Consider the following 14,097-nt stretch of genomic DNA (forward strand, 5'->3'; position numbering starts at 1 on the left):
TTTTTGCTTAGTGTTTTAATGAGAAATACTGTGTAATAAACCTGTAAATAATGATGTTCCTTAGATCCCTGCCGGGTTTGACAGTACTGGCACACATGCACACATGCATTTTCTTTTTTTTTTTTTTTCAGACAGTTTGGCTCTGTCACCCAGGCTGGAGTGCAGTGGTGCGATCTCGGCTCACTGCAACCTCTGCCTCCCGGGTTCAAGCGATTCTCCTGCCTCAGCCTCCCGACTAGCTGGGATTACAGGCATGCGCCACCACGCCCAGCTAATTTTTTGTGTGTGTATTTTTTTTGTATTTTTAGTAGAGATGGGGTTTCGCCATGTTGGCCAGGCTGGTCTTGAACTCTTGACCACAGGTTATCCACCTGCCTTGGCCTCCCAAAGTGTTGAGATTACAGGCATGAGTCACCGTGCCCTGCCCACATGCTTTTTTGATGTTTTCATTAAAGGCACTCAGAGAGAGTTGAGAGTTGAGTTTTAATGAGCTGTTTTACTTTATCATATTTGGATTTTTGTCAGTGACAAAACCACCAGCTCTCATAAATACCAGAATGCCCAGTAGCTACCAATCTTAGAATGTGAGCATCAACTGAAACTATACTAGTTGGAGGATTGGGCCATAACCCATCGAATAGTCCAATAAGCAAGTTCTGATTTATAAACTGTATAATGGATTTCTGATTGCTACAAATATATCAGAGGACTAACTTTTTCTACCAACTCATAGTATTCAATTTATCCTAAAATAAGTTACTTCACCTCGCAATATCTGAACAGCAACCAGTCTTGTCTATTAACAGAAAGAAAATAATCTTATTGATAGAGGATCATGAACACACATTGGGAACTTGTAACATCAAATAAATGTTTAGTGGGCACAGAATTAACTTCAGATGGAGATTGAATTTATCTCCTCTCAGGTTCCCCTTGATCTTTGTTCCTTCTGACCTCTGTCTTAGATTCCCACCTCCTCCATCAGGAAGGTTGCTGGCTGATTAGAAAGGAATGGCTCTTTTGAGTAGGTAGAATTAGGTCTATACAGACATTCTTCAGAGCAGAGTATCTAACAAACCCTTGTCTTTCTAATGTTGACCAATTATTGTAGCTTAAGTTACACCTTTTACTAACAAAGTTCCTGAATTTCACTCCTTGTCAATCTGAGTGAAGAATATAAGAAGAGAAAAAAATACATTATTTTTAGAAAAATAAATTGCCTTGATAAGATGGGGACTTGAGAGCAAGGAGAGCATGCTGCCCTAAAACCACAAATGCATGGGGCAGCATTAGCTAGTTCTGTGCACAGTACTTCAACTAGCCTGGACTTTGGATTGTCAAAATAAGAAAAGAATATTAATTTAATCAGCAGTTCTCAGGGCCTCTCAGAAATCCAGAGAGACATAGGTAACATTTTTAGGGCTCCTGGGATGAAGAAGAAGAAAGAAGAAGAAGATGAGAAAAATACCAAGACATGATTACAAAAATTGTGATATGTTTTTAATTATTTATATTTAACCGATTCATGTCTCATACACAAACACAACAGAATATATGGGCTACTAGGAGTATGAGATTTGTATTAAGTGTCAGCTAGGCACTAGAGATGGACTGGTCCCATGTTGAACCCAAGTTTAAAGTTATGTCATTAAAAACATTTTTTTTTTTCTTTCCAAGTCCTGTGAGTATATCTCTGGAACTGTGTAAAACAACTTGTATAAAACACCAAGTGTTTTCCTCAAGTTCCTGGCAGCTCCCAGTAAACATCCTTTCCTTAATTTAAACACAAAGGAACCCCTACCTGTCTAGGCATCCTACCTAAAGCCAGAGCTTTTTTTTTTTTTTTTTTTTTAATTTAGACAGATCTCACTCTGTCGCCCAGGCTGGAGTGCAGTGGCGTGATCTTGACTCACTGCAACCTCTGCCTCCTGGGTTCAAGTGATTCTCCTGCCTCAGCCTCCTGAGTAGCTGGGATTATAGGCACCCGCCACGTCCTGTTAGTTTTTGTATTTTTAGTAGAGATGGGGTTTCACCATGTTGGCCAGGCTGGTCTTGAACTCCTGACCTCAGGTAATCCACCTGCCTCAGCCTCCCAAAGAGCTGGGATTGCAGGCTTGTGCCACCATGCCTGGCCTAAAGCCAGAGCTTCTGTCACTTAAGGCAGTGGATTTTTTTAAGATGGAGTTGGGGAGCCTACAGTCCCAGTTAAGCATCTAGTGAAAGCTCTGGCTCTTAATTTCAGAAAAAAAGTACACATAACAACAAAATTACCTGTACACTTGGGGGCTGGGGGGCAACATATTCCCTAAAATCTATCCAAATACATTGTATGGGCTAAGTGTAGTGGCTCATGCCTGTAATCCCAGCACTTTGGGAGGCTGAGGTGGGAGGATCACTTGAGCTCAGGAGTTCGAAACCAGCCTAGGCAACATGTGAGACCCCCGTCTCTACAAAAAAATTTAAAAAGTTGGCTAGGTATGACGGCACATGCATCCGTGATCCCAGCTACATGGGACGCTTAGACAGGAGGATTGCTTGAGCCCTGGAGGTGGAGGCTGCTGTGAGCAGTGTTTGTACCACTTCACTCCAGTCGGTGAGACAGAGTAAGACCCTGTTTCAAAACAAAAAAATATAGAGTCTATGGACTCCAGGTTAAGAACGCCTCCTCTGAAGGGTTCTCCACCCCAGGAGTTTGTTATTTCTCCATGAAGACAGGACTCAGGTGGGTGCCAGAGGCTCTGAAACAATCGGTTGATTCAATGGTGGTGGTGGAGGGAAAAGTTGACAGGAATGTCAGCACCAGCACCACACAGCGAACAGGAAAGGCAGTGCTTGGGATAGATGCTCCCAGACCTGGCGCGTCAGTACCCACAACCATCCCCTGTGATAGGCCTCTGCATTGCCTGGCAACCAAGCTGCCACGCCCGCCCATGCGTAACAAGTCCTTTTTCGCCTCTCCCTCTTCTGGTGGGCACTCGAAACCGCCGGGCCTGAAGCGGGCGCTCTTCCAGCTTGGAGAAGGCTGCGGGACTTAATCCGTGGCGCCTCGCCAGCTACAGGACGACGCGGGCTCCTGAGCGGCAGAGCAGCGCATCATGCAGGTGAGGGTCGGGACCTGCCGGGCCACCCTGGAACACCCAGTGGGTCTCCAGCTGGGCCCGAAGCCAAGGGACACAAATGGGGAGGGCGGACACAGTAGTTAGGCTCTAACATTTGTTCTTGGAAAAGTGCTAAATTTTGCGTGCTTCTGTGTCTAGTTTTGAGAAAAATCCTCTAGGAGAATGCCATTTTTTCAGCCTTTAAGACTTGTGTCTGTCGCTGGAGAAAACGTTAAAAGAGTTGTTACGTATTGTGTTTCACACCAGAATCATAGAAATCTTACTGCTGCGTACTATTTTTGACTTAATAGACCAGCAACATTAGCCCAAGTGTAATTCAATTTGATTGTCCTCCTCCACTACCTTAAAAAGTAAGAACAGAAAACCTACTGGTCGCATATGTCTTAATACCATATGTCCCTAGAATTTCTTGGACCTCACCTCAAAAACTCTGTTAGACTTTTGGGAGATGGAGGCGGGCGGATCACGAGGTCAAGAGATTGAGACCATCTTGGCCAACATGGTGAAACCCCGTCTCTACTAAAGCTACAAAAATTACCTGGGCGTGGTGTTGTGCGCCTGTAGCCCCAGCTACCTGGGAGGCTGAAGCAGGAGAATCGCTTGAACCGGAGGCAGAGGTTGCAGTGAGCCGAGATTGTGCCACTGCACTCCAGCCTGGCGACAGAGTGAGTCTGTGCCTCAAAACAAACAAACAAACCACCAAACAAAAACTCAGACTTCCAAAATATTTCTTAGAAGGCTCCTCCTGTAACGGTTCCTTATTAATCAGAAGCCTGTGCCATCCTTTTTTTTTTTTTAGTATAGTAAAATTGTCTTCCTAACTTACAGAAACACCTTTTCCCCACCTGCTCCTGCAGATTAAAACCACTAGGATTTTTCTCATTTTACATATTTAATTTTGGGTGTTTGTATATACTGTATAATTTATTAGGATATCTTGAACATCAGTTACATATAATTTTTTATGGCTAGTCCTTTCATGCTAATAATGGATTCGTAGCAAGCACATTTTATATGTGTGTAAAATCATTGCAGATTTGTCCTGATTTGCATCGGCTCTTCATGATTGAAATGTAATTGGCAGTGAAGGCAACATCACATTAACCTTTGTTGGTTTACTGATTAATTCAACAGCCAGTTATTCAGTGCTTATGTTTTAAATACGGACCTGTTCTAAGAGCTTACTAATGAGGGAACAAGAAGAAGCAGATACAACTATTAATGGCATGGTAAATGCCTTCATAGTTTGAGCAAATAGATGTGGTGCCTGTTTCTGTTAGATAAAATTTCATGGCCGAGGGCAGTGGCTCCTGCCTGTAATCCCAGCACTTTGGAAGGCTGAGGCAGGCAGATCCCTTGAGGTCAGGAGTTCAAGACCAGCCTGGCCTACATGGCAAAACCCCGTCTCTACTAAAAATACAAAAAAAAATTGGCTGGACGTTGTGGCACATACCTGTAGTCCCAGCTACTCGGGAGGCTGAGGCAGGAGAATCGCTTGAAGCCAGGAGGTGGAGGATGCAGTGAGCCGAGAGTGCACCACTACACTCCAGCCTGGGCAACAGAGCAAGATTCCATCTCAGGGGGGAAAAAAATTCATAGTTATGTCTTTTTTTTTTTTTTGGAGACAGGGTCTCGCTCTGTCACCCAGCCTGGAGTGCAGTGACATGATCAACCTCCCAGGCTCAAGTGTTCTCCCACCTCAGCATCTCTAGTAGCTGGGACTACAAGTGCATGCCACCATACACAGTTAATTTTTTTTGTAGAGATGGGGTCTCACCATACCGAGGCTGATCTCAAACTGTTGGGCTCAAGATGGAAAAGGTACCACCTGAAATCTGCACAACAAACCTTACTCTTTTTTTTTTTTTTTTGAGACAAAGCCTAGCTCTGTCATCCAGGCTGGAGTACAGTGGTGCGATCTCAGCTCACTGCAACCTCCACCTCCCGGGTTCAAGCAATTCTCCTGCCTCAGCCTCCCGAGTAGCTGGGATTATAGGAGTGTACCACCACGCCTGGCTAATTTTTGTATTTTTAGTAGAGACAGGGTTTCACCATGTTGGCCAGGCTGGTCTTGGACTCCTGACCTCAAAAGATCTCCCGGCTTTGGCCTCTCAAAGTGCTGGGATTACAGGCTTGAGTCACTGCACCTGGCTGACAAAGCTTACTCTTAATATACCCTGCTTTTCCTGGTCACTTCCCCATAACTTGCCTCCCACATACCCTTATTCTTTTGTTTCAGTGAAACATGGTATTTAAGCCTGAATTTTAAGCAACTTCTTTGAGATACACTCATTTTTCCCTGGTATCTCCAATGTATCCATGAGATATACATACTAATAAACTCTTTTTCTCTTGTTAGTCTGCCTTTTATTACAGGAGTCTGTCCCAGCTAAGAAGAGTCAGAATGATAGAAAATTATTTGAGGTGGAACCAAAGGGTTTGGTCCATCAAAGGATGGGAGATGAATAGGAGGGTGAACCGGAGGTAAACACATGTCTACGAGAATTCAGGGAAGGATATCTTGGTGCTTAGTGGAACAGAGGAGAAAATGAAAAGGAGTAAACCCTGTCGAAAAACATTTCGGCCTAAGACAGCTCTCATATGGATATGTAACCTGAATCGTATTGTTGGGTGGTCCAGCAATCTTAAACTGTGAATTTGTTATATATTGTAGTGCCCTCATATACCTGGAAGAAAAAATATATAAATCCTCTGTAGAGGAAGATGTCTTTAGTTTAGGCTTTAAGGAATTCCCATCAATAAGTTTTCGAGGACAGAAAGCAGAAGTCAGTCAAAGGTAACCAAGCACACAAGGAAATAAGCCACCATGAGACCGTGAACCAAGAAAAACAGATTTACAGAGATTTTTAGATAACAGAATGATCAGAAATAGGTTATAAAACATCCGTACTGGCTGGGCATGCTCGCTCACACCTGTAATACCAGCACTTTGGGAGGCCGAGGCAGGCGGATCACAAGGTCAGGAGATGGAGACCATCCTGGCTAACACAGTGAAACCTCATCTCTACTAAAAAAATACAAAAAATTAGCTAGGTTTGGTGGCGGGCGCCTGTAGTCCCAGCTACTTGCGAGGCTGAGGCAGGAGAATGGCATGAACCCAGGAGGCAGAGCTTGCAGTGAGCAGAGATCGCGCCACTGTACTCCAGCCTGGGCAACAGAGCGAGACTCTCTAAAAAAAAAAAAAAAAAAAAAAAGTATTTATAAATACTGAAAACTATAAAGCAAATAAAATAGAGTAGAATAGAAAACCTTGAAATAAACCCACACATATTTTCAAAAAATGTTTAACAAGAGTGCCAAGACCATTAAATGGGCAACAGTTAATTTTTTTTCAATAAATGGTGCTGGGTAAACTGGATATCCACATGCAAAAGAATGAAGTTGGAACCTTATCTTAGACTTCGTGAATCTGAAATATCTGAAACAGGTTTCAGTTGACTTAGAAAGTTTATTTGCCAAGGTTAAGGATGTACCCGTGACACAGCCTTAAGAGGTCCTGATGACATGCGTCCAATGTGGTTGGGGTACAGCTTGCATTTTGGGAGACATCATTCAATATGTGTAAGATGTACATTGGTTTGGTCTAGTAAGGCAGGACAACTTGAAGAGGGGGCTTTCAGGTCAGAAGTAGATAAGAGAGTCCTTGATCCTTTTGAGTCCTTGATTAGCCTTCCACTGAATACACAATTTAGTCTGGCTCAGTGAGTCTACACTTTTACATAAACAGTAGAGCAGAGGAAGCAATCAGATACGCATTTGTCTCAGGTGAGTCTGAGAGGGATGACTTTCAGTTCTGTCTGTCCTTTGTCCACAAGGAATTTCCTTTTGGGCAAATTGTGAGGGAGGTGTGTAGCTTGTGTCTTTGTAGCTATTTTATTTAGGAGTAAAATGGGAGGCAGGTTTGCCTGACATAGTTCCCAACTTGACTTTTCCCTTGGCTTAGTGATTTGGGGGTCTTGAGATTTATTTTTCTTTCACAACTGTATACAAAAATTAACTCAAACTACATCAAAGTCCTATAGCTAAAGGTAGACATCTCTTAAAAGGAAACATAAGATAGATTCATGACATTGAGTTTGACAATAATTTCTTGGTTATGACACCAAAAGCACAGGTAACAAAAGAAAAAAATAAATTGTACTTTACCAAGTTTAAAACATTTTTTTTTGCATCAGAGGATATTATCAAGAGAGTGAAAAGACAAGTGGTGAGACACAGTGGCTCAAACCTGTAATCCCAGCACTTTGGGAGGCTGAGGCAGGTGGATCACTTGAGGTCAGGAGTTTGAGACCAACCTGGCCAACATGGTGAAACCCAATCTCTACTAAAAATACAAAAATTAGCTGGGTGTGGTGGTGGGCATCTGTAATCCTAGCTACTCAGGAAGCTGAGGCAGGAGAATCGTTTAAACCCAGGAAGCAGAATTCTCAGTGAGCTGAGATCGCTGCACCGCACTCCATCCTGGGCAATAGACTGAGACTTCATCTCAAAAAAAAAAAAAAAAAAAACAGAAAAAGAAAAAAGACAACCCACAGAACAGGAAATATTGGCCGATCATATATTTGATAAGATGATAATATCCAGAAAATATAGAGACTTCCTAAAACTGAACAACAAAAAGACAAACAACCCAATATAAAAATGGGCAAAAGATTTTGCTATAGTTTGAGTGTGTCTGCTCCAAAATTCAGTTGTTTCCAATGTGATAGTATTAGGAGGTGGGGCCTTTAAGAGGTGATTAGGCCATGAAGTCTCCTTCCTTATAAATGGGATTAGATACCCTTATAAAAGGGCTTGCTAGAGAGAGTATGTCCCTTTTTTTTTTTTTTTTTTTTACTCTGTCTTTTGCCATGTGAGGACAGTGTTCCTCTCCTCTGGAAGACACAGTGTTCCAGGTACCATCTTGAAAGAAGAGATCAGACCCTCACTGGACGGTGAACTTGACAGTGCCATAATCTTAGATTTCCTAGCCTCCAGAACAGTGAAAACTAAATTTCTGTTCTTTATAATTTACCCAGTCTAAGATATTTTGTTATAGAGTACAAAATGGACTAAGACAAACTTGAATAGACGTTTCTTAAAAGAAGATCTCCAAATAGCCAATAAGCACGTGAAAAGATGCTTAACATCACTAATAATGAGGGGGATGCAGCTCAAAACCACAGTCTACTTCACACCCACTAGAATGTTTATGATAGAAAAGATGGACAATAACAAAACTGTTGATAAGGATATAGACAAATTAGAACCCTTTTGCGTTGCTGGTGGGAATGTAAAATTGCGCAACTGCTGTGGAAAATTGGTAATTTCCTTCCAAATTAAACAGATATCATATGATCCAGTAATTCTCCTTCCAGGTATGTACCCAAAAGAATTGAAAGTAAGGACTTAAGCAGATATTTGTATACCCATTTTTATAACAGCTTTATTCCTAATAATGAAAAGTGAAAACTACCCAAATGTCCATTGATGGATGAATAAACAAAATGTGGTATATAGGTACAATGGAATATTATTCAACCTTAAAAAAGAATGGAATTCTGCTACATGCTACAATGTAGTCGAACCTTGAAAACACACTAAGTGAAATAAGCCAGTCACCAAAGGACAACTATTGTATGGTTCCACCTGCATGAAGTACATAGAATAGTCAAATACATGGTAGAAAGTAGAACATAGAACAATGGTTTACTGGAGTTTGGAAGAGGAAAGAATGAGGGGCTATCATTTAATGAGTACAGTTTTTCTATACAGAAATGAATAACAGAGGAAATCTTAGGAAATTAACAAATGTGGAAATTAAACAACATGCTACTGAACAATCAATGGGTCAAAGAAGAAATTAGAAGAGAAATTTTAAAATATATTGAGAAAAACAAAAATGGAACTACAACAAAACCTATGGAAGGCAGCAAAAGCAGATTTAAGAGGGAAATGCATAGCAATAAATGCCTACAACAAAAAAGAACAAACTAAGCTTACAGTTTTCAGAAGGAAATAAAAAACTGCAGAAATAAAGACTAGAAAAACAATAGAAAAAATCAAGAAAATCGTTGGTTTTTTGAAAATATAAAATTAACAAAACCTTAGCTATACTAAGAATAAAGAAGACTCAAATAAAATCAGAAACAAAAGAGGAGACCTTACAGCTGATACCACAGAAATACAAAGCATTGTAAGACATTAATAGGAACAGTTACATGCCAATGGATTGGATAACCTAGAAGAAATGGATAAATCCATAGACACATATAGCCTACCAACAGTGGATCAAGAAGAAATACAAAATCTAAACAGACCAATAACAAATAAGGAGATTGAATAAACAATAAAAAGTCTCCTGTCAAAGAAAAGTCTGGGACCTGATGGCTTCACCAGTAAATTCGACCAAACATTTCAAGGAGAACTAATAACAATCCTTCTTAAACTCTTCCAAAAATAGAAAAGGAGGGAATACTTCTAAATCTTTGTGTGTGTGTGTGTGTGTGCGCGCACGTGTGTGTGTGTGTGTGTGCGCGTGTGTGTGACAGTATCTCACTTTGTCTCCCAGGCTGGAGTGCAATGGTGCAATCTCGGCTCACTGCAACCTCCACCTCCCAGGTTCAAGTGATTCTCCTGCCTCAGTCTCCCGAGTAGCTGGAATTACAGGTGCCTGCCACTGTGCCCAGCTAATTTTTGTATTTTTAGTAGAGACGGGGTTTCACCACGTTGGCCAGGCTGGTCTCGAACTCCTGACTTCAGGTGATCTACCCACCTCGGCCTGCTAAAGTCCTGGGATTATAGGCATAAGCCACTGCACCCAGCCCTAAATCTTTTTAACAAGATCAACATTACCTTGACATCAAAGCCAGACCTGGACATTACAAGAAAAGAAAATTACAAGCCATTATCTCTGAAGAACACAGATGTAAAAATCCCCAACAAAATACTAGCAAACTGAAGTCAACAGTACATTAAAAGAATAATGTACCACAATTAAGTGTGATTTATCTTGTGGATGCAAGGATGTTTCAGCATATGCAAATCTACAAATGTGACACACCACATTAACATAATGTGACACGCATTAACAGAATTATGGACAAAAATCATATGATCATCTTGTTAGATGCAGAAAAAGCATTCAACCAAATTTAATATCCTTTCATGATAAAAACTTGCAACAAATTAGGTGTAGAGGGAATGTACCTCAACACAATAAAGGCATATATGACAAGCCTACAGATGATATTATATTCAGTGGTAAAGTTGAAAGCTTTTTTTCGTAGACAAGGATGCCCATTCTCACTACTTCTATTCAATATAGTACCAGAGGTCTTTGCCAGAGCAAGTAAGCAAGAGAAATAAATAAAAGGCATCCAAACAGGAAAGGAAATCGTGAAATTGTTGCTGTTTGCTGATTATGTAATCTTGTATTTATAAAACCCTAAAGTCCCCACCAAAAAAACTGTTAGAACTAATAAATGGATACAGTAAAGTTGCAGGATTCCAAATCAGTATAAAAACTAGTAGCATTTCTGGCCAGGCATGGTGGCTCATACCTGTAATCCTAGCACTTTGAGAGGCAGAGGTGGGTGAGTCACTTGAAGCCAGGAGTTTGAGACCAGCCTGGCCAACATGGTGAAACCTCATCTCTACTAAAAATACAAAACTTAGCCGGGCGAGGTGGTAGGAACCTGTAGTCCCAGCTACTCGGGAGGCTGAGGCAGGAGAATCGCTTGAACCCAGGAGGCAGAGGTTGCAGTGAGCTGAGTTTGCACCACTGCATTCCAGCCTGGGCAACAGAGCGAGACTCCATCTCAAAAAACAAAATAAAACAAAACAACAACAACAAAAAACTAGTAACATTTCTGTATACTAACAATGAACTATCAGAGAAAGAAATCAAGAAAATAATCCCATTTATAATATTTACAAAAAAGTAAATACTTAGGAATAAATTTAACCAAGGACATGAAAAATTCATAGACTGAAAATGATAAAATGTTGATGAAAGAAATTGAAGAAGACACAAATAAATAGGAAGATGTTCCATGTTCATGGATTGGAAAAATTATTGTTAAAGTGTTCATATTACCCAAAGCAATCTGTAGATTCCATATAATCTTTATCAAGATTCTAATATGCCCTTTTATACAGAAGTAGAAAAAGCAATTCAAAATCCATATGGCACTACAAAAAACTCTGAATAGCTAAGACAATCTTGAGCAAAAAGAAGAAAACTAGAGGCATCACATTACCTCACTTCAAACTATATTGCAAAGCCATTGTAATCCAAACAGCGCAGTACTGGCATAAAATAGACATTGACCAATGGAGAACTCAAAAATGAACTCATGCATTTACAGTCAATTGATTTTTGACAAAGGGGACAAGAACACAAGATGGGGGAAAGGACAGTCTTTTCAATAATGGGTGTTGGGAAATAGGATATCCACATATAGAAGAATGAAATTGGACTGTTATCCCACTCCATCTATAAAAATCAACTAAAAATGGATTAAAGACTTAAATATAAGACCTGAGGCCGGGCGCGGTGGCTCACGCTTGTAATCCCAGCACTTTGGGAGGCCGAGGCGGGCGGATCACGAGGTCAGGAGATCGAGACCACAGTGAAACCCCGTCTCTACTAAAAATACAAAAAATTAGCCGGGCGTGGTGGCGGGTGCCTGTAGTCCCAGCTACTCGGAGAGGCTGAGGCAGGAGAATGGCGTGAACCCGGGAGGTGGAGCTTGCAGTGAGCCGAGATCGCGCCACCGCACTCCAGCCTGGGTGACAGAGCAAGACTCCGTCTCAAAAAAAAAAAAAAAAAGACCTGAAATTGTGAAAATATTATACACGAAGAAAACACAGGGGAAAAACTACACACTATTGGTCCAAGCAGTGAATTTTTGGATTTAATCTCACAAGCTCAGGCAACAAAAGCAAAAATAGACAAGATTACATTGAACTAAAAAGCTTCTGCACAGCAAAAGAAACAGTTAACAAAGTGAAGAGACAATCTATATATTAGGAAAAACTATTTACAAGCAATACACTTGACATGGCATTACTACTTAAAATATATACGGAACTCAAATAACAGTAGTAAGAAAACAACCCAATTTTAAAATTAGCAAAGATAATCCCAGCAGTTTGGAAGGCTGAGGAGGGAGGATCATTTGAGGCCAGGAGTTCAAGACCAGCCGGAGCAACATGGGGAATCCCTGTAAAAATAGAAAAATTAGCTGGGCCTGGTGGAGCAAGCCTATAGTCTCAGCTACTCAGGAGGCTGAGGCATGAGAATTACTTGAACCCAGGAGGTGGAGGTTGCAGTGAGCCAAGATTGTGCCACTGAATTCCAGCTTGGGTGATAGAGCAAGAATCTCTCTGTCTCAAAAAAAAAAAAAAATGGAATACTGTGCAGCCATAAAAAAGGATGAGTTCATGTCCTTTGTAGGGTCATGGATGAAGCTGGAAACCGTCATTCTCAGCAAACTATCACAGGGACAAAAAACCAAACACCGCATGTTCTCACTCTTAGGTGGGAATTGAACAATGAGAACACTTGGACACAGGAAGGGGAACATCACACACCGGGGCCTGTCGTGGGGTTGCGGGGGGGAGGGATAGCATTAGGAGATATACCTAATGTAAATGACGAATTAATGGGTGCAGCACACAAACATGGCACATGTATGCATATGTAACAAACCTGCACGTTGTGCACATGTACCCTAGAACTTAAAGTATAATAAAAAAAAGAGAAAAGGAAGTTCATCTGATGGTCTTGAATGCTTATGTAGAAAAAGAAACCAAACTGTATTTGTGTATGATGTGAATTGGTTTTGCCCAATACAGTCTTCAGCAAATTTTCCATGACTTAGGAGATACTTCCTTAATATTCTATATATGTATTCTAAATTGATATTTTATTAAAGTTTTCAGTGGAGCATATAATCCCATTAGTGCTGGGAAGCAGGAAAAAGTAGGTCACTTTGCTTTATTCTTCAAAACCAATTAACTGTAGAGTTCATGAACAATTGAATACTTGGAAGTGCTACATGTTAATGAATTTTCCAAATACATATTAAAGTGTACAACCATGTTAATTTTCTTTTCTTTTTGTGTAGGATCCCAATGAAGATACAGAATGGAATGACATTTTAAGAGATTTTGGCATTCTTCCTCCTAAAGAAGAGTCAAAAGACGAAATTGAAGAAATGGTTTTACGTTTACAGAAAGAAGCAATGGGTATGGTTGTAGATTTGGTGGGCTGGATGATGGGAATAATACAGTTAAGTTAGTAGTAAGGTATTTCATGAACATAGTGGGAGAGAGGACATTAGAAATCATTTAATATAGGCTGGGCACGGTGACTCACGCCTGTAATCCCAGCACTTTGGGAGGCTGAGGCTGGCGGATCATGAGGTCAGGAGACTGAGACCATCCTGGCTAACACGGTGAAACCCCATCTCTATTAAAAATACAAAAACAAAATTAGCCGGGTGTGGTGACGGGTGCCTGTAGTCCCAGCTACTCGGGAGGCTGAGGCAGGAGAATGGCGTGAACCCAGGAGGTGGAGCTTGTAGTGAGCCAAGATCGCGCCACTGCACTCCTGCACTGCTCTGGGCGACAGAGCAAGACTCCATCTCAAAAAACAAAACAAATAAACATTTAATATAACCCTCAACTACTTTCAGTATTTGGATATGACACCTAAAATGACTAATTTCACATGTTGAAAATCACATGCTAATTAATAACAGAGCTGAAATATCCTGGTGCGTAACCAAGTGAGCTTTCTTCTCCCAACATGTCCCTCTACCTTATTACCATATATTTGATCATTCTTTATAGTATGTATTATTTATCAAGATTTCCAGGTACTTGAGGGAAATCTAAATTTATGAAATCTAATTGATTTTCATACCTAGTTTTAAATGTAGCCTGTCAGTTCTATGAACTTTGAGGGAGT

At 40.8% G+C, this 14,097-nt stretch overlaps 1 protein-coding gene across 1 annotated transcript in view; it reads left to right on the top strand.

Annotated features, from left to right (window-relative positions):
- Positions 1-2,959: 2,959 nt before the first annotated feature.
- The window catches only part of PDCL2 (phosducin like 2), a 35,890-nt gene continuing 24,752 nt past the window's right edge, over positions 2,960-14,097 (top strand). Inside the window, exons 1-2 of the mRNA XM_003268391.3 lie at positions 2,960-3,101; positions 13,253-13,373. Coding sequence (XP_003268439.1) covers positions 3,096-3,101; positions 13,253-13,373 — 127 coding nt within the window. The 5' untranslated portion in view covers positions 2,960-3,095. The remainder of the gene's footprint in view (positions 3,102-13,252; positions 13,374-14,097) is intronic.

The sequence above is a fragment of the Nomascus leucogenys genome, chromosome 9, assembly GCF_006542625.1.
Source record: "Nomascus leucogenys isolate Asia chromosome 9, Asia_NLE_v1, whole genome shotgun sequence".
Lineage (NCBI taxonomy): Eukaryota > Metazoa > Chordata > Mammalia > Primates > Hylobatidae > Nomascus > Nomascus leucogenys.